Source organism: Taudactylus pleione, unplaced genomic scaffold (assembly GCF_031769625.1).
Source record: "Taudactylus pleione unplaced genomic scaffold, aTauple2 ptg000114l, whole genome shotgun sequence".
Taxonomy (NCBI): domain Eukaryota; kingdom Metazoa; phylum Chordata; class Amphibia; order Anura; family Myobatrachidae; genus Taudactylus; species Taudactylus pleione.
The window spans coordinates 5,999,587-6,022,943 of NW_028284516.1; the positions used below are offsets into that span (position 1 = coordinate 5,999,587).

Here is a 23,357-nt window from a genome sequence, read left to right on the forward strand (position 1 = left end):
GTCACATGGTAGTGGAGTTGCTGAAGTACAGTGTAGTAATTGATGTTTTGTCATGTACAGACTGTGCCAAGTAAATATGGCAGTGCAGATGCTGAGTAATGAAATATGATGGTGCAATAAGGGACTTCTACCCCCTCCCCCCCACCCAGGTCACTCCAGGCTCCCAGGCATCATCTGTGTCTCTTCAGGCTCCCCTCCGTGTCACTCCTGGACTACACTTTGTCACTCCAGGCCTGAAGGTATGTAGTTGCACTGCTGTACCTAATAGGTTTTGCTTGGTACTGTAGAAAAATCTCCCTTCACGCAACACAGAAACCTCAGCTCCAAAATATCAAAGCTCCCAATTTTTTTTTTTCCATTGAAGCCCAGGGTGCATGCCCCAATCACCAAGTGCAGTGCAAAACTGTGCTGGTTTCATAGGAATTTGGACACACCAAAAGGAGAAGGGCCTAGTTTCTCCCCATCCCCACTGAGCCAGAATTCCCCATGGAGGAGAAAATGGAATCCTCAGGTCCCCCTTCACCAAAACTAGGAGGATCCCCTTTAAATCCCAGACTGCCAGAGTCAAAAGGCCCCTTAGGGGGCAAGGGTCTTCAAGCTTCCCTTTGCCACAAGGCTCAGACTTAAGCTCCCATTGTGTTAAATAGCAAACACAAGTAGCTATCCAATATGCACCAACAGATAGCAGGAAATGCAAATAAACATTAGGGGTAGTATAAATAATGTACCATTACAATTAGGGAGACATTTTTTTGCTGTGATTGAAAAATGAAAGTAAGGAGGTGATTGGTTGGTACTTTATCTCTGTCCACTTTATCTATCTCTCTCTCTTTCCAAGATAGATCCCTTAATCCTTTAATGTTAACTAAGCAGATATATAGTACATTACTGCTTTTCCAAGCATAAAGTTTAGCAGCTAAATCATTTATATGCAAAATATTTTGCTGCTTATACATTTCAAGTGTAAAATATCTAGTATTTGCATGTTCTGCCCACTTTCGCACTGCTCCGCAAAACTAGGCGCACCATTGTGCCCTGCTGTACGACCGTGCCATTTCCTTCAGCCGGGTGATGCAAATGTATGCTCACCCACAAAATACCATCCTCTTGTGCCACAAACCTGAGCACAGCGAGCCGTTGCACTCCGGCACTTTTGGGCTTCATAAATGACCTCCGGCGAGGCCATGTGTCTAAGTATATTTGAGCAACTGCTGAGTGACTGAATATGTGGTGCGGGGATAAAATATTAAAAATTCAAGCTGACACATCCATTTAATCTGTTCATTAAATCGACCTCATCATACTGCTAATATGAAATATTAAGTTTAACCAGGCTTAATAATAGTATCACACGTATAGCTTTAGAAGTGAGCCGAGATGCCAACTACTAGTGGTTAATAGGTGGTGAGAGAGACATTCCCCCCCCTCTCCTTTACTGAAGCTTTATGCTGCAAAGGCAAAGTCATTATCTTCTCTGATATTCTGCTCGTAAAGGTACGCTATGCTATTATTAAGTGTCCTAATTCTTAATGATCAAAATTGCATGTAATTTAAATAGAAAGGTTCATTTGAGAATGTGCCATGTCCTCTCGGTACAGCAGTGCCATATAAAACATAATACCCATTCACTTTTTGGGTATGTCAAAGACCTTCTTACCTAACACCTAATACTTTTTCAATCCAATAAATTTAATTAGGAATGTGCTGGCTGATTCACTCAAGATGTGGAAATATTATTCCAGTATAAAGGTATAGAGTTTGAAATCAGACTCATTCCAGCTGTTGCTATAATGAAGTGGTTTATCAGCAGCCAGACATACTTCTTTGCATAAACATGAGCAGCCTGTGGCTGCTTAGTACAATGGGGCTACACTCCTAGGCGGCCCTCCTCTCTTTCATTTATTGATAGTCTGAAGTTTTTATTCTGAGTACTATTCAGACGTATATCGCCCTCTCCTGTGGCAGTGATGTGTCTTCAAAAGCAACTGTTGTTCAAAGACACCGCGTGCCGGAATCTAGCCAAGTGTGGCGTTGGTTTCTCGACAATGCGCCTATTCACGTCGAAGTCATACACTGATGATGGGCTTACTGATAAGGTGTCGGCGAACTCCAACAGTCCTGACACAAAGGGAACAAGTTTAGCGGAATCACTTGTTCTTGTTATTTTTACACTGGTAGAAAAGGGATTAATAACTTCAAAAAGTTTTCTAGAAAAAAGGAATGTATGAGCTGTCATACATAAGGATGTACATTTAAAATATCCAGGTATGATATATTTTACCCAGAGACCCAGGGGTATATTTACTAAAGTGCAGGTTTACAAAAGTGGAGATTTTGCCCATAGTAACCAATCAGATTCTACTTATCATTTATCTAGTACCTGCTAGAAAATAATAGCTAGAACCTGATTGGTTGCTATGGGCAACATCTCCACTTTTGTAAACCACTTTTTTTTTAACATCTTTATTTATAGTGAAGCAATGAATGACATAGCAACATGTAACAAAAATATTATCAAATTAAATATAACACATAGATGAAAAGTGTAAAATATAAACCGAGAAATAATATTACAGAAATATTTGCATAAAGTTAACAATTCAACCAATTCTCAGTACAATATAAATATTTCAGGAACAAAACAGTCCTATAGATAAGGGTAACCCTATAGCATTAAATACACATACTGAGACAGAAAAAAAAAAAAAAAAAAAAATTTACACCCCAGTGTCCAGAAAATGCCCGAAAAAGTCAGAACCAGAAATAAAATGTAAATAACTGAAACTTCTTAGTGACGTTCATCTATGAGAATGCAAAGATGCTCTCCTGCAATAGATTGATGTAGACAGATGGAAGGACTACACTCTAAATATAGTGATGGATCAAATTAGTGGCTACATGACCTAAAGAGAGGTCCTATCTCTAAAATAAATATTATAAAGAATTGTGGGAAATGCTCACAAGTGTACTGTATGGGATGGTGAAAATAATTGTTTATTAATAAAAAATGTTAAATTGACTATGGATACTCATAAGTATGTCCTGTCCCAAATAGCATATCTTGGGGGTGGTATTGCAGGTGGGTTCCCCAATCACCTTCTCACTGTGGGGGGTAAGATGCTCTTCTAGGGATCGTCTTTCCGTAAGGTGTGTGATCTCATCAATATCCATACATTCCCCTAGTGTGGTATGTTATGAAACCATCAATGAGGAATGTATACGTGGGGGTGTGATAAGTGGATCAAAGCGGGATCCCGCACATATACTCACCAATGTCTCTGCAAAATTTTGGCGAGGTGTAATCCCGCTTCTGTACTGCGCCAGTCAGATCAGTCCGCTGAAACTTATGGATCACTTTGTTATGTCTTGCACCAACCAGGTGGTGCGCACTGGGGCTGTAGGGAAGAGAGCCCCATCCTTGGTTATCAACCTTGTGGTTGTCTCGTGCCAGGCTTGCTACCCAGTACTTCAGCATTGCACCAGCGTGCAGGGTTGTGCCAGGCTTGTTACCTAGAAGCATGCAGGCTTGTGAGTGTGTCTGTAGGAGGTACAAATGTGTTCTCATACACCTCTCCTTTTTGGCTTAATTTGGCACGATATGCCAGCACGGCTAAGACGCTCCACGACGAGTAGCAATTAGATCCTTTTTTTTTTTTTACTGCAAACATATGTGTATTAAGTAGCAGATTAAAGTAGCAAAAGTCCAGAAATAAGATTTGAATACTATGTTATAATAGAAATCCAGAGATCTTTGTTGCATATATTTGCAAAGATATGTTTAAGCATCTGGCCGCATAAATACACTTCTGTATGGTCCCTAATGTTACATAATAATAGCTAGAGATGTCCGGCGACCCTCGTGTTTTGGTTATGGATCTGGATCCCCCCTGGTTTTGGATCTGGATTGGTTTTGGCAAAACCTCACCTCCGTATTTTGTTTTCGTATTTTGGTTTTGGATCTGGATTTTTTCTTAAAAAATCATAAAAACAGCTAAAATCACATAAAATGGGCCTGTTTTTGTTTCTACAGTATAATTAACCTCAATAACATTTATTTCCAGTAATTTCCAATCAATTTTGACCACCTCACAATATTATTTGCTTCATCTAGTTAAGGCCAAAAGGTTGCATCCAGCTAGCTTGTTGACTAAGCTAAGTGACACAGTGGGCGGCACTAACATGCTTCTAATTACCAACACGGATACAGTGTGTTATACAGTGTGGGTTGGATACACCCCAAACTGTATAACTGTGACAGCAGTGTCGGCAGAGCGGGGTTGCTGACAGTATCCTCAGTACATGGAATGGCAGTGCTGCGGTGCTGGCAGTGTCCCCAGTGAAGGGTACCGGTGATGTCGGCAGTGCGGGGGTGCCAGCGGTGTCTTTAGTGCAGGTTTGCTGGCTGTTCGGCAATGTGGGGGTGCCAGCGGTGTCTTTAGTGCATGTTTGCTGGCTGTGTGGGCAGTGCGGGGGTTGCTGGCACTGTCCTCAGTACATAGAATGGCAGTGCTGTGGTGCTGGCAGTGTTCTCAGTGAAGGGCACCGGTGGTGTTAGCAGAGCGAGGGTGCCAGCAGTGTCCTCAGTGCAGGTTGACTGTGTCGGCAGTGTAGGGGTGTTCTCAATGCAGGGTGCCGGTGGTGTAGGGGTGCTCTCAATTCAGGGTGCCGGCGGTGTCGACAGAACGGGGGTGCCAGCAGTGTCTTCAGTGCAGGTTTGCTGACTGTGTCGGCAGCGGTGTCCTCAGTGCATGTGTGCTGACAGTGTCGGCAGTGCAGGGGTGCTGGTGGTGTCCTCAGTGTGGGAGTGTCAGCAGTGTGGGGGTCGCTGACAGTGTCCTCAGTACGTGGGGCAGCGGTGCAGGAGTGTCAGCAGCGGTGGTGTCGGCACGGGGGATGCTGCCTGTGGGGGTGCCAGCGGTGTCGGCAGTGGGGGGTGCCAGCGGTGTCAGGCGGCGGGGGATGGCGGATGCCATCTTCTTTTTCTCTCTCTCTGTGCATTTTCAATGGGCTTAACGTTGATTTGCTGAGAGCCGTGATAGACGGCTCTCTCAACCAATCTGCATTAAGCCCGCTCAAAACAAAACCTGGCAACCCGACAGAGGGGTTGCGAGGTTTTGCCTCAGGTAAGGGATACGGGGCAGGCAGGGAGAAATTCGGATGGGTTTGGATCTCTGAGATCTCAACCCGCTCATTTCTAATAATAGCACTTACTTTGGATGATATACAGTAATTGCCTACTGTTGTGCCACATGATAATAGCACATACATTAATACATATCTAAGCTGAGAAGCAACTCACCTGGAAGTACCCCAAGATTCTCCAAATGGCACTACAGGAACCAGCACACCCTCCAAATGCTGATCCCATCCATGCCTCTCAGAACAGTAATATACAGGATGCTTCACTCGCTATTGGCCCCAAAGTTTTTCTTTTAACTTTTAATGTAATTGATGTAATTTAGTGAAATGTGAGACAGACACACCTTGGTCTATGAGAACCATGAGGAAGTCATAGCAAGTGTTGAACATGTTCGCCATTAGCATCCAGGCCAGCTGTCATGCATGTGCGATGTGAAGGCCAGCTGTTCACCACCCTAGCCAGCAGTGCAGTCCAATTCCAATAGTGGAGCCACACCACCTGCCAGTGTGGATATAACCAGCGAGGGTGGCAGTTGGTGTGCTTCCCCTATTTGAATTTTGGACTGCGCTGCGACCCCACCTCTGCAGCCGCCACTGCTAGTTAGTAGATATTCCTGCTTCTGACAGTGGTGTTGTGTTCTTCGTGTCTGTGTGTGTTGAGAGAAAACATTCAGCGGGAAATTGAGACTGAGGGGTATATTTACTAAAGTGCAGGTTTTTAGAAGTGGAGATGTTGCCCATAGCAACCAATCAGGTTCTAGCTACTAGCTTCTAGAAGGTGTTAAATACATTTTAAGTAGAATCTGATTGGTTGCTATGGGCAGCATCTCCACTTCTAAAACCCTGCACTTAGTAAATATACCCCTGTGACTCCCAATATCTTGGTTAACACTTTTCAGAACATGGCGGCTGGTCTGGATGCTAATGGGGAGCACTTTCAACACTTGCTATGACTTCTTCATGGTTCTCATAGACCAGGGTATGTCTTTGTCACATTTCACTAAATTATGTAAATTACTTTAAAAGTTATAAGAAAAACTTTGAGGCCAATAGTGAGTGAAACGCCCTGTATAAAAGTGGGTGCTCGGATCAATCTAATAATTAGGGATGTGCGCCGGACCATTTTTGCCGGCTTTGGATTTGGTTCTAATTCATCGTCCGGCTTTGGATTTGTATTTGACAAACTGCGGTGACTGACTTTGGATTTGGATTTGGATTTTTTTACAAAAATGTACAAAAAAAGCTAAAATCACATAAATTGGTTGTTTTTTTCTTCCTAGAGTATTATTAACCTCAATAACATTAATTTCCAGTCATTTACAGTCAATTTAGACCACCTCACAGCTTATAATATTGTTTTCACCATTATTGGCCAAAGGTTGCAGTGAGCTGGTTACTAAGCGACAGAGCAGCGGCACAGACACCACAGTATAAAGCACATCTATGACACATTGCCACACAGCAGTGGCAGAAATGAGAGGTAGTGCAAGATGGAATTGTCCTTGGGCCCTCTCAGCCACCCAGTGGGGTACGACCAGCAGAGTCACAGTACTTGTATACAAAGTGGGCTACGGCCCAAGGAGTCACAGTGCACAATCTTATTCACATTACACCGCACATAGTGCCCGATTCACATTACACCATAAAGTAGTGTCTCTTATTTATCTTACGACACACAGCAGTGCCACTTTTACACAATGCCCACATTAGTGACCCTTATACACAAAGCCCACAGTAGTAATGCCCATTTATACAATGCTCACAGTAGTAGTGCCCCTTATACAATGCTCATAGTAGTAGTGCCCCTTATACAATGCTCACAGTAGTAGTGTCCCTTACACAATGCCCCCAGCAGTGGTGTCCCTTACACAATGCCCTCAGTAGTAGTGCCCCCTTTGCAGTGCCCTCAGTAGTATGCTCCCATTAGTAGTGCCCCTAGTAGTAGGCCCCTAGTAGTAGTGCCCCATTAGTATGCCCCCATTACAAGTGCCCCTAGTAGAATGCACCCAGTAGTAGTGCCCCCAATAGTTGTGCCCCTTGTAGTATGCCATTAGAAGTGCCCCCAGTAGTTGTGCCCCTTGAGGAATGCCCCCAGTAGTTGTGCTCCTTGTATTATGCCCCCAGTAGTTGTGCCCCTTGTATTATGCCCCCAGTAGTTGTACCCCTTGTATTATGCCCCCAGTAGTTGTGCCCCTTGGATTATGCCCCCAGTAATTGTGCCCCTTGGATTATGCCCTCAGTAGTTGTGCCCCTTGGACTATGCCCCCAGTAGTTGTGCCCCTTGAATTATGCCCCCAGTAGTTGTGCCCCTTGAGGTATGCCCCCAGTAGTTGTGCCCCTTGTATTATGCCCCCAGTAGTTGTGCCCTTGTATTATGCCCCCAGTAGTTGTGCCCCTTGGATTATGCCCCCAGTAGTTGTGCCCCTTGTATTATGCCCCCAGTAGTTGTGCCCCTTGTATTATGCCCCCAGTAGTTGTGCCCCTTGGACTATGCCCCCAGTAGTTGTGCCCCTTGGACTATGCCCCCAGTAGTTGTGCCCCTTGTATTATGCCCCCAGTAGTTGTGCCCCTTGAGGTATGCCCCCAGTAGTTGTGCCCCTTGTATTATGCCCCCAGTAGGTATGCCCCTTGGATTATGCCCCCAGTAGTTGTGCCCCCAGTAGCGCCGCCTTACACAGAAAAAAAAAAAACGTACCTGAATCCCCGCTCCTGCTTGTGACCGCAGCCGTCTGCTCCTATCACAGTGGTCTGCCCTAAACTAGAGGATTCGCAAGAATCCGACATCAGGAGGCCGTCGTTCGGCCCCGAACGGGGATCCCAGTCAGGCGGGGAACTCCCGAACAGGGTTCGGGTGGACTCGGATCCCCTATGTTCGGAGCGGTTTGGATTCCACAGAATCCGAACCGCTCATTTCTACTAATAACACTAGGAGCCAAAGTACAATTCCCCACCGGATGGGCCATTTAGAAACATGTATGAAGCTCTGGGAAGTGATAAAGTGAAGAGTGATAAACGACCAACCAATCAGCTCCCAACTGTCATTTTTCAAACACAGCCTGTAACATGACAGTTGGGAGCTGATCACACTGATTACTTTGGTGTGTGACATTTGTACACCTCTGTGCAAATGAGTCTGAATCTGTATACAAAGTGGTTCCATGCAGCAGTCGCAGCTTTTTCTCTTCATAAGTTCTGTTGAGCTTCATCTGTGACTTTGTATGTGTTTAAAACTAATTCCTCTGCAGTTAAATTCTCAGCCTCTTGGAATGTCTCAGTCACGCTGGGTGTCCCGTGCCCTATGGTGTATAGACTTTAGGGGGGTCATTCAATTCAGTGCGATGTTGCATAGCCCTGGGAACAGGGACTGGCTGGCTGGCAACTTTTAGCCTGGGAGGCAAACGCAAGCAAGTGGCCCTGGCTTTTCTACAAGCTCAAGATAGTCGTGGTTTATCTAATGGGGAAGCGATTTAAATCTGTAATGAAATATATGAAAAATCATTATGTCTAAGAGCTATAGGGGCCTATTCATCATCACTTAATTTATACAAAGCAGGTGAAAATTAAAAATTTTTACCTGCAATTGTAAAAATTAAGTATTCGGGCCATTCATCAAGAAGGTAAAGCAGGCTCCTTTCACCCGACGTTGGGGCTCTTGTACGCTTGCGTGACCTGTAGGTCATACATGTGCACTAGCGTCACTGCTCTGAAAGGAGCTGTGAAAGGATTCAGCTGTCACCGTGCCGGAGCAATGATTAATTGCTCCGGATTCCACGACCGAGACCATTCTAGTGACTGATATAAAATATAGGAAGCAACATACTTACAATAACCACCTGACAGCCCCTCCAATGTCAGCCTCACAGCACCAAATTCTACCCCGTCACATATTATCCATGGTCTCACAGAGCCCGGCTTCCCACACCCACCTTATACAGTAATGCTGGGTATGCAACCTATTGATAGCACAGACGACAAACTACATAATATATTGTTAAGTGTGTTTGCTCGAGTGTATACACAAGATATATCGTATCTGCTATGAAGATGACAGATGCAATATATCTTGCAGATATATTGTGCACATCTGCCGGTATGTACGGACGACCCACCCATACACTGGCCGGCAGGAAACGCCGACACTGACATCACAACTAGGGGGGCAAATTTAAAGACCCACCCAGTAGGGATTTCTGGCCAGACATATTGAGCATCAAAATTGCTTACCAAAATTGGACGCTCGGTCTGTGGGTCTGTTGCTTGATTGGGCCGTCAGCGTAGTGTGTACCCAGCATAAGTTACTGGGATTGTGGTATTTGGGAAAGTAGCCTAGATAATTTTCCATAGGCCATGCCTCAGAGGCAGATATCTCTGTAACTTAGGGGGTCATTCAGACCCGCTCGTGAGCGTCAGTACGCTCGCAAGCGGGTCGATGTTCCCCACTGCGCATGCGCACGACGGAGGGAGCTCCCTCGTGCGCATGCGCGAGACCCGGGGAGCGACGGGCTTTCCATCGCTCCGGGTCTCGCACCAAAGGGGGCGTGCTGCCGATGTTGATTGACAGCACGCCCCCTTTGGTGGGCGTGCCGGGGGCGTGCCTGCCAGACGGAGGCGTTCCCATGGGAACGCCTACCATCTGAAGCCGGCCCCACTGACATCACTAGTGATGTCAGTGGGAGTGATTTTGGCTCTGATAGAGCTAAAATCACTCCAGGGCTTGCGGCAGGGAGACCCTACCGCAGGGTCTCCGTCGCAAGTCCGATTGTCGCGATGGTCAAGACCATCGCGACCATCTTTTTGGCCGCTCGTATATGCTGTGGGTGGTCACCCACAGCTATACGAGCGGCCAGGAGGCCGCTCCATTTTCATGGAGGAGGGCCCTGATTCAGAGCAAGCGTTCTGCTCAGAGCGTTCAGCTCTGAATCAGGCCCTTAGTACACTGTTGCTAGGAGTCACAGCCCACCAGTCACTGGTCACCAAAAACAAGGTATGGTGGTGTGCCCAATCCAGCACAGTACTATTGTGTGCCCAGAGCTGCACAGTACTATGGTGTGCCCAAGGCTGCACAGTACTATGGTTGTTCCCAGGGCTGCAAAGTACTAGCATTCCCACTAGGCTGTTTTAATGGGGCGTTGCTCCCTGCACGATTTCACAAGGGCAGAATGCACCCTGCTCTTTTTGGCGGCACCCTGCTAAATACTTTGGTGTGCCCAGTGCTGCATAGTGCTATGGTGTGCCTGAACTATGGTGTGCCTAGTACTATACATTACTATGGTGTGCCCAGTACTGCACATTACTATCATTACTATGGTGTGCCCATTGCTGCACATTACTATGGTGTACCCAGTGCTGCACAATGCTATGGTGTGCCCAGTGATATGGTGTGCCCAGTGCTATAGTGGACCCAGTGAAGAATCTTACCTGTTATCAGTGTGTGGACCCAGCAGGATGAAACTTCCCTCTCCCTTTACAGGCAGCAGAAGTTAATCTGGGGAAGGCATGGGCCCGCAGGAGTCCTGACAAACTCCATCCACAAGCCCCGTCCCTTTTTCCACTCTCCAGCCCCTTGGGTTCCTGGGAAAGGAAACCTGGCTCTCTATTGGTCGGTGGCAGCCATGTTTTTGAAGCCTGCTGTAGGGGCAGCCATTTCCTGTTAGCTACTGTTGGTTTGGGGTGTAGTAGGTATTACCGCCGGCCTCATGGCCAGCGGTTCAAATCCCGACAGCGACAGCTCGACAAGGGTGAAGATCCCGATCATCCCTAAGGTAAGTATCGCTAACCTAATTCCTCACCCTTAGGGGTGCCTACCCCTAACCTCCCCCCCAAGTGCCTAACCCTAACCCCTCTCTAAGTGCCTAACCCTAACCCACTCCTTCCCCTAGCCTAAACCTAACCCTCCCGGGGTGGTGTCTAACCATAAGTCCCCCCGGGAGCCCTAAACCTAACCCTCCCCCCCACGGCTGTCCGCGCCCGGCTTACCTTCGTTCGGTATGCCGGGTGTCGGTCTTCCGGCGTATGGTTAATGTCATTAGTACCACGCCGGGATTAGAAAGTCTGGAAGCTGGCGGTCGGCATTTAGACGAACGGCTTCCAGACTACATCCTGCTGGTTTGGTAGTGTCTAAATCCCTTTCACTTAGAGGACCCTAACATCAATAGCCAGTTTCCAGCATCATTCCCTACCATCCAAGTGGGCACAGAAAGTTAATATAACTATGTGACGTGCGTAGCGAGCCACCGAGCCCGAAGCGTGGCAAGCGCAGCGAGCCCGCGAGGGGATAACTTACTTCTTTAAATGGAGACAACTTCTTTAGCTGGCCTTACTGGGCGTGAACTGTACTTCCGCCCTCACTCACGTCACTTCCAGGTACCTAGCATGAAGGGGAAATAAGCTCTACCCTGCTGGTTTACTTTACACAAATTATAGCACAGAGTGGCCCTGAATCACTAAAATTGTGCTGGACCAGGGGGCAGACGCCTCCCTGCCCACCCCTGCCTGGAAAGGAATTCCCGGAGCTATTCAATTGACCGGGCTGTAAACTTCAAGCTAGAGGATTTCCGCTTGCACCTTCCAGCAGGTACCGCAGGCGTCTCTGATAGTCGCGACCATGTCAGGGAAAGCCCATCTGATGCAACCACACCAGGCAACTAGCTAATATTAAGAACTAACAGTTAAAAAAAAAAATATATGACTATAAAAATATTCACCAGGTATTCTAGGATGTTGATGGAAACTGTGCTCATCGCTTCCAAATACTGCAAGCAGCCATTTTGTAGGCTTAAATGATATACATGGGAATGCAGCCTATCCATTCACTAGGGAGCAGGGCCGCCATCAGGGGGGGACTGCCGGGACTAGAGTCCCGGACAAAAAAGTGGCCCGGCCGGCAGCGGAGTTGATAAATTCCGGGGGCCACGAGCAAATCATAACTCACGGACCGGCAGCCAATTAGGAGCAGCCACAACGGCGGCTCCTGATTGGCTGCCAGTCCGCGAGCTCCAACTAACTCGCGGGTAGCACCAAATTCAAAATGCCGGTGCCTCTCAGTCCCTGGGCCCTGTCTCTGTGGGGGTGAGACCGTGAGTGACAGCAAGTCCAGCAACAGCCAGCCAGCGGGGAGAGGCTGGGCCAAGAGGAAAGCAACCAGAGGAGCAGCAGCGGGGGAGGGAGCAGCAGCGGCAAGGGGAGAACCTACTTGCTACAGCCGCTGTAAAGAGGAAGTGCTCAGACGGGCAGGGAGGCTGCAGGGGATCCCACTTACCATCCAGGTACAGAGACTCCTGCTTTCCCACCCTTCCCCTGCTCTCCCACTTTTACCCTCTCTCCCACTTTTACCCTCTCTCCCACCCTCCTTCTGCTCTCCCACTTTTACCCATCTCTACCACTTTTACCCTCTCTCCCACCCTCCCCCTCTCCCCCTGCTCTCCCACTTTTCCCCTCTCTCCCACCCTCACCCTGCTTATTGATTATCTTTACACATCTATACTTTACACTTCACTATCACTTTCTTTCCCCTTTTCGTGTGATGCCCTGGGGATGGTCCTTGGCTGGATTCTTTGGGGGTGCCCTGTGCCTCAGACATGAACCCCTGAATGTTAGGGATGCCGGTATAGAGGAGCCTTGACGCTGGCCCGGCGCTTAATCATATATTTGCAAATGTATGTAACCAATACCTCTGAATTTGTATTATCATGTAGGGTTCAAGTATTTTTTGCTGATATTGTTGCAGTGTGCTGGAGTGGTTTACTGAGTTATTATCCTAGTTTCTGGGCATTCTCATGTACTGTAGCTTCAGCTAACTAAATGCCTTTCTTCATTGTGTGTGGTACATTGGTATATTGTATGGTGCATATTAATATGAAAATAATGGTTATATATTATGGTTGCTATAAACTAGAGAAGGAAATTACTTTGCTACAAACTATGGGGTATTAGACATCATCAAGAAGTGACCATATAAAAGCATGGGACTAAATGGTAATTGTTTTTATACAGATCACACAATTCCAAGATGACTAATATTCATTATGGGTGTTGTATGATATTCAGAATGTCAACATTATGACCTAATGACTACATCCTATTCATTATAACTTACAGTAGACTGTGTTCTATTCTTTATAATATTGTAGGTTTTCCAACTGAGCTCAGTGATGACGCTGTGAAGTCACTCTTTATACAGAATACAGATACTGTGTATACAAACATTAACATCACTTGGGTCGTTTCAAGCTAAGGGGCCTATTCATCATCGAAGACCGTATGGCCTCCGATGATGAAGTTTTGAACTCGCAGCGGGGGAAGGCTGACACTGAAGCAATTCATCATTGCTCCGGTGAGGGGACAACTGCTCCGAAAAGCAGTTGTCCCCATGGAAAGTATCACAGCTACTTCTGTAGCTGTGTTACTTACCTGCTCCCCATCATCCCGGCAACGTATGCGTGACCTCGGGTCACACATGCGCAAAGCCGCTGGTGAGGAGGCGACGGAAAGATCCCTCTTCGCATCCTCGGAACTCCTTCCCATAGGAAGGAGCGGGGATCCGAGAAAAAGTGCCATCTGAAGATGTTGCTTGTTTCCGCATGGTTACCAGGCCATTTATCGTTTGATGAATAGGCCCCTAATTTTGGTGGAATTATTCTAGTGGAATGTGTGTTGTAAGTGACGTATTTTCAGGCCGGTCTAATCTGTCCTGTGCCATCTGGGACACATGTGAGGCCTTTATCATAATTAAGGTTTCTTGGAGACCCCAAAATTTTGTTTGCCGTTTTCAGCCAAATTGTGTCTATAAACTGCAATAACTGTAATTTTCTCTAGGATTTGAATATGAAAATAATAAATAAAACGACCCCCGTTCCCCCTGATTGAGGTACTCCAGTTATTGTCAAAACCAGCCTCAAGCTTGTCTGTGTATAGCTGGTGTCTCTATGGGGAATTATACAAGTAGTCGGTCATTCAATAACTGCCGGTGAAAGAAATGGCTTGAGATTACTGAACTCCGAAAATTGCTATTCCTGGGGGCACAAATCTAGATAGTTATGGCTCAAGCAGGATTGGAAAATCAGGAATAATCTCTGTGGTATTGGGAGGGAAGGGAGGAGGGGGGCTGGCATGCTGTTCTTTTAACAATTCCCCCACATAGAGTGAATAGGCTGTCTAACACTGGGGCTTGTTGATGATTTGCTGGGAAGGGGGGGTACTAATTACCCGGGCTTGTTGGAGGGGCCTGGGTTCGACACCGCCCCCCTTCCCTCCTATCTGTCAGCAGTCACCTCTGTCAGTGTGCTGGGATGCAGCAGTAGTCTTCTCTCTGCCTGTAGGGAGTAGCGATCGCCCACCTGGATTAGTGCCGGGCTGAAGGGTTCACAGCGCCCCCTTCCTCAGTGCGCAAATATTATAATTTTTTTCCTAAGGGGTGTAGCCACGCCTCCCGCATTTAGGCCACGTCCCCTTCAGTACCCAGGCCCATGCTTGCTCTTGACGGGCATGCTGTCTGTTGGATTGTATTTTTTGTTATACAATGCATTATATGTGAGCCTTATGTGAACCTTTTTTACATGTATTTATTTATTGATGTAAACAGTGTTGGTCTTGGAAATACAGCACAGTGAAGTAGCACATGCCAGAGGTTAGACCTCTCACTGAGGTCCTAGGACCCGCCTGCTCGACTTTCCTATCTGCGCTGAGGATGGAGGCTTTGCAAATAGTGACCAGTGGGCGTTATGAAATTGCCATTGAGAAACAATTCACAAATCTCTGAAATTGCTCCAATCATGGTAGATTGTACCTGTTTCCATACTTTATGGTAGATAAAGTATGGAAACAGGCACAGTAACAAGGACTGCATGCTTGTCTTGGGTGCCTTTGTGGACTTTTTATCCCTCATTTTTATTAAATGGAAGTAATCAGTATGATATACCGGCGGACGGCATGGTGGCGGTCAGAAGACCCACAGCGGCATCCTGATGGTGATGTTCCCGATAAAGACCGGTAAGTAACCTAACCCTCCCCCTCTCCACCCCCTATCCCTTCCCCGGTCGGTGCCTAGCCCTAAACTCCCCACTGGTGGTGCCTATACGAACCCACCCTCCCCGCAGCCTAACCCTAACCCTCCACGGTCGGTGCTTAACTCTCACCCCGGCAGGTCCCTAAACCTAACACCCCCCATCCCGGGCTAACCCTAAGCTTAACCCACATGCTTACCTTTGGAATGCAGGCGCGGTTGCGATGCCAACATCAGTATCTTGATCCCTTCGGGATGCTAGCGTCGGCATTCTGACAGGCGTCGGGATTCCGGCGTCGGTATCCTGACGTCCGGCTTCCTGTCTGCCGGCATGGATCCTTAAATAGAATATATCCTAAAGGTCTATGTTGTAAATAAAAACACCCTAAATAGCTAAACTTGTTGGTTAGATGCACTGCAAGGATCCACTATGCCTATCTCCCAGCGTATGAGTTCATTGATGTCAGGCTGATGAGGCCTCATTGGTGGACAATCACTCTACACCCAGCCTTGACTATACTGTACAATGGGTTCAGCATTTCATACATTAACTTTAACCTTCATAAGCAGAAAATCAATATGACCCAAGCTGTATAATTAAAATAAAGGTTTTTCTAAAAGATTTTTTTTTATTTTTTTGCAGCTTAGAATGTTTGATTCAAATAATGATGGAAAACTGGGACTTACAGAAATGGCAAGGTAAGGCAATATCTGTAACACGCTTCATATATATATATACATATATATATATATATATATATATATATATATATATATATATATAAATGCAGTATAATAAATATTTTGTACTAAATATTTTGTACAACAATGTTAATTTGGTTCTAATGTTCCTAAATATTAAAAATTACAGTATTGTCAAGACTGATAAGCAGCATTTTGCTGTGTAGTCTGCATGGCGATGTCTATCTGGGTTTTCAATTAACAATTCTGTCAATATACCTGTATGAACATAACCACGGACGGTGAACATGCTCATATTTCAGTTTGCAATGATTCATTGTACAGTATATTCACCAATGGGGGAGTTATGTTTGAATTAAGGTCTTAGGTACATTGTATACAGGTCAGCTGTAGTTTACCTTAAATTGAAATTGTGGCATTTCAGAACTTGCCATTTCGGAGCTTGGTCCTGGCACTGCTGGCAGCTAACACTATGTTCAGATGGCATTAGCTGTTGTTGTCCATGCACTACAGATTGCCAAACTTATCAGGAGAGAGTTCTGTGATAATCCTCCCCAGCAATGGACGTCGCACGTGCGCAGTCAGTCCCACTGCAGCATCCCGATAGTAAAGTGAAGTGCTCAATTAGCAATAATTTTATAGAAGAGTTAAATAAATTATAATTAAAATCTGATTGGTTGCTATTAGCAACACCTCCACTTTTACTATTGAGAAGGTTTGATAAATCTCTTCCTTAATCACTAATTGATTGAAGATGCTGATAGTGATAGTGCAGTGCTACAGGATGAAATTTGGTTCCCCCACATATAAAGAGGCATTATTTGTTATTAAGAGGCGGATAAGCTAGGACGTATTTGGTTGTTTTGTTATATTCATTTGTGGCTTAATAAAACTATCTGTAACTAACTGCACCAGATTAACCAGGACAACATTTACAATGAGGATGGGCATTATCTGCTGCTGACTGCTAACTTATTGTGCTCCTCCCTTGTGCTATTCCCATAGTACCCCATCTAATCAACTTCCTTCACTCCCTCCCAGGTCCTCACTGTATGTCACTTTTCCCTGCCCACCAGTCCTCGTACAGATGTGTCCTCATATATCTAGCCTCCTTGCGGCGTTAAATAGCCCTTCTAATCGCGCCATGCCATGGCGTGACTCGGTAGCGCTGAGCACCTTTTGTGCAACTTTTTACCTTCAAATGTGTCTTAATCACACAGTGATGTGAATAGCTAGCACAAGCAGCTTCTGCTGATTAAAATGATATGCAAGGGTATCAGTTTTCTTTCTTGCCCCTAGTGGTAACATTTGTAGTTGCGGTCCTGAGTGGAGGCAATAAGGGGTTAGAATTTGGCTGCAGGGAGAGGCTTGAATAAGAACTGGGGCATAACTGCCAATGGAATAGCGATATAGACGACTGATATGCTCTCCTGAGTACGTACAGGAGAATGCGAAATGGAGACCTGTTACCCAAAAAGGGCTTGTCTGCACTGTGCCACCCTCTGCTCACATTCATAAGGGAAGAACAGAGAGGTAAGTGGTAAGCAGGTACGCAATACTGGCTCCCCTATCTAAATACTGCGGAAGGTCGCTGGGATTATGAGTTTCTCTATTGGGTAAGAACCAAATTTGAATAAAGGGCAGCTGAGGGTGTCGTATTAGTCACTAATAGTGAAATCTGCTGCTACTGGAGCAATTACTTACCTATCATTAGTTGCAGCACTCATCAGCAACAAGCTCTTACTGGCAAGAAGTCAGCCATGAACCAAAAATGTGAGCTTCAGTTTCTTATTGTGAATTAATAGCAATCATATAGTCACAACCTAAAAAAAACATAATAGACCAACGAAAATATTACACAGGAGGAATATTACATCAACATAATAAATAACACTTATGTACATTTTCATGAAACAAATTGTTTCAACACATTATTTCAACATACATTTTAAACACCATGTAAAAATGGCATATTGATTTCAGCTTTCCATTGTGTGGGTACCAGTAATAATCACCTTGACATTTAATGATTACATACAATAAAGTCAGAACATAATAGGCAGCATAAAGAACTACTGTATTACTCGTGCCTTTTTGATTATAATATAATTTCACTAATGAAAAAAATATGTGTGCGCTGTTTTTATATTTTGTTTGCAGCTATGAAATGTAATTGTAGGATCTTTGGCCAGATCTACTGTTTACATCCAGTAGGAATATGATATATTTTCTTGTTAAATTCCATTCAGGTGTTCCTCCTCCCCACCTGCTCTACCAGAACATGCCATAGGCAAAATCGGGTGCAGCGACACATGAATATTTAACCTGAAATATGAGTTGATAGAAAATGTATTCTTATACAGTACATTCAGAAACATAGTCAGTATGTAAAAGTGTCAATGCCATACTGAATATAATACAATAGGTTTTGTGATTTATAACTACCAAGTGAAATACGGCACTTGCAAGTGCTATTTAAATGTACCTCCTTTCTGTATCATATATTGTGGTTGGCGGTTTAATGCAGCCTAATAAGTATTTGGCTCTCACACCTCCTTACTCCTTTACTTCTTAGCTGTCTGTTCAACATCTAATACAATAAATTAGTCATAGCAAAGATAGAAGTAATGGGTTGTTTCAGAGATTCACTCGACGGAAGTTGATTGGTCTGGTGCAGAAATTTGTAAACGTAAGTGCTCAATTTCATACATAGGGGCATATTCAGTATGGGAGCGAAAAGTCAGTGCTGGACTTTTCGCTCCACATCGGAGGTTAGAGTGGGGATAAAGTATCGGGCGCGTGCCCGCTTATCCCCGTATTCAATTTAAAATTAGCGAAAACGGGACACGGTGAATTTGGATCTGCGAAAAAAAATGGGAATTTTCTGGAAATGTGCCTGGGACCCCCCTTAAAGATGTCTACACTATGGGTACCCCCATTTTTGCCTGCTGAAGGAATTCGGGGGTTTGTAATAGCCACGGCAAGTTCATATTTGCGGCTATGAAGAAGTGGTGAAGAATAGCACTTAGATTTTTTGGGGGAAAAATAACTATTCCTATCAAATTTGGGGTACATGAACATGCAGGTAAGCATATTTTTAAGTCCCTAAAGTTATTTTTAAAAATTCTGCAAAAATACATCTTTCTACTTTAATTTCCAGTAATTGCTACTTCTTAAACAACAACATATTGCCAATCTAAAATAGCTATACTTATGAAAAAGGAGCTTCAAAGTAAAATTCTACTCCTTAGGTATAAAAATATAATGTGATTTGATTCTGAGAAACTATGCTTCCTGTGATCTAAGATATTCAATACAACCAGCTATTGTTTCGAAAACACTGTGCTCTTTCAACAATGAGCCACCAGATAGTCAGCAGAATAGAAAACTGAGACGGCTATACTTTCAGCATAATTATGTCGCTGTTAATGAAAAAGTACCTATCGTCTCTTCTGCAATCCCAGAATAAGATGGATTTTGTTTGTGGTTATGTGAGAGTTGCTGACTATCCCCCTGTGGACAAATGTATTAGAAGAAACTATAAAAGCATAGGCCCAGGACAGGGAGGCGTGTATACATAACTGTGACACAATTATATGTAGATGCTTCTGTAGATGCTCCTTTTGAAAGACTATGGGCCGTATTCAATTAGTGGTGAAAAGTCGTAACAGTTTCGCCTATTTGACTTTCCGACTACATCGCGTGTTTCACACTCGAAAACTTATCGGGCGCACCCCCGCTATTCACCATATTCATGGCCTGATTCAGAGCCGGACGCTCTGACAAGAGCGCTCGCTCTGAATCCGGGCCCTCCTACCTCAACTTGGAGCGGCCTCTTGAACGCTCGCATAGCTGTGGGTTACCACCCACAGCTATAGCGAGCATCCATGATGATGGTCGCGATGGTCAAGACCATAGCGACCATCGGGCTTGCGACGAGACCCTGCGGTAGGGTCTCGTTGCCGCAAGCCCTGGAGTGATTTTGGCTCTATCAGAGCCAAATCACTCCCACTGACTTCACTACTGATGTCAGTGGGGCCGGACCCAGGCGGTAGGCGTTCCCATGGGAACGCCTCCGTCTGGCAGCCACGCCCCCGGCACGCCCACCAAAGGGGACGTGCTGTCACTCACCATCGACAGCACGTCCCCTTTGGTACGAGACCCCGAGCGACGGCTTCCTCGTCACTCGCCGGGTCTCGCGCATGCGCACGACGGAGTTCCCTCCGTCGTGCGCATGTGCATTCGGGTACCATCGACCCGCTTGCGAGCAGAACCGCTCGCGAGCGGGTCTGAATGAGACCCTCAATTCCAAAGGACGAGAAAACATGTCCCGGCGAAACTTTAACAGGCGAAAAGTGCTATCAAAAATGGGGAAATGAGCCTGACACCCCCAAAAGATGCTCTAACATTGGGGATCAATATAGATACCCCCGAATAGCCCTAATAAAGCTATTTGGGGTACTTAAGTGCTGTCAATTGCTTCTAAATCGCGTCTTTGCACAAGTGGTGAAGAATAGCATTTAAGCAGTATATTTTGTAGAGAAAATAAGTAGTCATGCAGAATTTGCGGTACTTGAAAATGGGTGCTAGCATGGTTTAAAATCGCTAAAGTGATGTTTTAAAAAACGTGAAAAACGCACCTGCAGCAAGCACCTGCAATTAAAAAAACACCTCCCCCATACTTGTAGACCCCCAAAAATCTATTTAGCTACTTTTTATGTTTGTACCCCAACTTTGTACTTTTTCGCCCCCATTTTCAAAGTCTTTTGTTGGGGTGTTCCTCTTTTTTTTTTAGGGATTTTTGGGGGGGCTGTCCCAAGGGTTCTGAGTGGTTTCCCGACATTTGCACCCCAAATCTGCACTTTTTTTTCTGCCTGCTTTCAGAGGCGAATCTTTTCCACGTATTACATTGCATTGACTTTCTGCGTACGCAAAGAGTCTTTGGAATTGAATACAGAGATAAGTTTCCGCATTTGGAATTGAATACAGAGATAAGTTTCCGCAATTGGAACTGAATACAGAGATAAGTTTGGCGAAATGACGTCATCCGCGATACTTTCTCGCAGAAAGCAGCTTTTCGCGTCTAATTGAATACGGGCCTATCACTTGCAGTTACAGGAGAGATGATCTAATGATACACAATTTTTAACATGTGTCTTTTCTACGGGATCCAATCGGGAAACCGGCTGACGTAAACCCGACAGCCGGCTTCCCGACTGCTTTATCTCGGCGAGGGTTAAATGACAGGCGTCTAAATCTAGACGCCTGTCATTTTTCCGACGCCGGGCGCCGCAAACGGACACCCGCGGGGGTTAGGTTTAGGGCTCCCGGGGGACACTTAGGGTTAGGCACCCCCAAGGAGGGTTAGGGTAAGGCTAGGGGAAGGAGGGTTAGGGTTAGGCACCCCCGGGGGGAGGTTAGGGTTAGGCTCCACCCCGGGGGACTTAGGTTTAGGCAGCGGGGAAGGGGGGGTTAGGGTTAGGCACTTACAGGGGGGATTAGGGTTAGGCACAGTGGGGGAGGTTAGGGTTAGGCACCCCTAAGGAGGGTTAGGGTTAGGGGGTTAGGTTAGTAAGTACTCACCTACGGACGATCGGGATTTCCAGCGCTATCGGGCTGCCGCTGCCAGGATCTCTTCATTTGTCTGCCTGCCGCTGCCGGGTATTGGAACTCCCGGCCATGCGTTGCCGACGGTATTTCATACCGCTTCCCTTTTCTACATATGTTCTTAGAACAAATGTGTTCACCCATGAATAAGCCCCTATATTGGTGGGCTCTGGGCTGAAGTAGCTCATTGAAGCCTGTAGGTGCCTAAGTTTCACCAATCACACCTTTTTCACAAAGTTTATTCCATAGCTTTGATTACCCTACTGATATTACCTTGCATTAGAATCTATGTGCTAAGCCTTGGAGAGATGTAAAGTGTATGGAGATAAGGTACCAACCAATCAGCTCCTAACTCACTTTACAGGCTGTTTGAAAAATGACAGGGGCTGATTGGTTGGCACTTTATCTCCGTCCACTTTATCTCTCTCAGGCTTAGTACATAGGACCTGGTTCAGACCCGCTCGCAAGCGCTATGCGCTCGCAAGCGGGTTGATGGGCCGGGCAGTGCACACGCGACGCATGCCCACTGCATGTGCGCAAGCCCCGGAGCGAGTGAGAAATTCACTCGCTCCGGGGCTCACTACAAACTGGGTGGCTGTCGATGTTGATCGACAGGTCGCCCTGTTTTGTAGGCGGGGCGGGGGGGTGTCTGGACAAATGCCTGCCATTTGTGGGCGGCCCTACTGACATCACCAGTGATGTCAGTAGTGAGCTTCCGGCTCTATTAGAGCCGGAAGCTCACTGGGGATTGGGGCAGACGAGACCCTACTACAAGGGTCTCGTCGCAAGCCCGATGGTTGCGATAGTCGCGACCATCACCTGGCCGCTCGCTAAAGCTGTGGCTGGTCACCCACAGTTTAGCAAGCGGCCAGGAGGCCGGCTTTTAAAAAAAAAAGCGGCCGCCCTGATTCAGAGCGAGCGCTCGCTTTTTGCAAGCGGCTCAGAATCAGGCCCATAGTCCCCATTATATAAAACACCTCTTCAATTAAATCATATTCTACCTCTTACCGCTTTAACCCTCTACCTCCATTATTAGTGCTACCTAGACATTAAATACTCTCTAACTATGGTAATCGTAGATCTTCTGCATGACTGGGACAACTATGCTGTCATTTTTTTGTATAGCGAATGGTGTTTTATTCTGATAAAAAGAGATATAGGGGCAGATTTATTATAAACAGATGCCAGCCACCAAAAATTAAGAAGCATTATCGCCGGATATCGCAGCAGTTAGGAATTATTTTTCATAGGAATGTATGGGTCTACGTTGCTGGGACACGTGCTCCGATAAGGGCCAGCTCTGTCCATGGAAGTGATTATATACGCAATCAAATAGGCGATTATCGGGAATCTGCATGTGCGCAGGGCACATTCTGCGAGTGTCCTGCATAATCGCACGCAGCCCATTCTCTGTCTCTGTCTGATTGACAGGCAGAGGCATGTAAGGGGCAATGCGGGGGCTGCTAACCGTTCCCCAAAACAGGGGCGTGTCCTCCCCGTTTTCTGGGAGTGGCAAGGCCAGGGACTGCGTCGACCTAGCCAGCTAGCCTCGCAAGCCACCTAGCCTTAGTAAGCTGAGGCCGATTTTCGCGATGGTGATCCCACCATGTGACCTCGGTCGGAGTGCTGGGATCGCAAATGCAGCAGACGGTGTCGTACACCCCCTGCTGCATTTGCATATGTACAATGATGGAATTGCAAAGCTGCCTGCGTTCCAACCAGAATCAGCCCCACATTGCGCTGACTGGACAGGAAACAGTATGCCAGCTCCTGTGATGAATTAAGCAATCACCTATAATAAAAAATGCTCAATTGGACAGCTTTATAGGATGGCATGGTAGAACCTTATAGTGTTGTATGCTAATATAGAGGCAATGAACATAGCTTATCACTGAATATAGTACACAAA

The 23,357-nt window shown here is 45.9% G+C and overlaps 1 protein-coding gene across 1 annotated transcript in view; it reads left to right on the forward strand.

The window, feature by feature from the left end:
• The window catches only part of CALB1 (calbindin 1), a 96,836-nt gene that overhangs the window by 61,985 nt on the left and 11,494 nt on the right, over positions 1-23,357 (forward strand). The window contains exon 7 of the mRNA XM_088471515.1: positions 15,783-15,838. Coding sequence (XP_088327641.1) covers positions 15,783-15,838 — 56 coding nt within the window. The remainder of the gene's footprint in view (positions 1-15,782; positions 15,839-23,357) is intronic.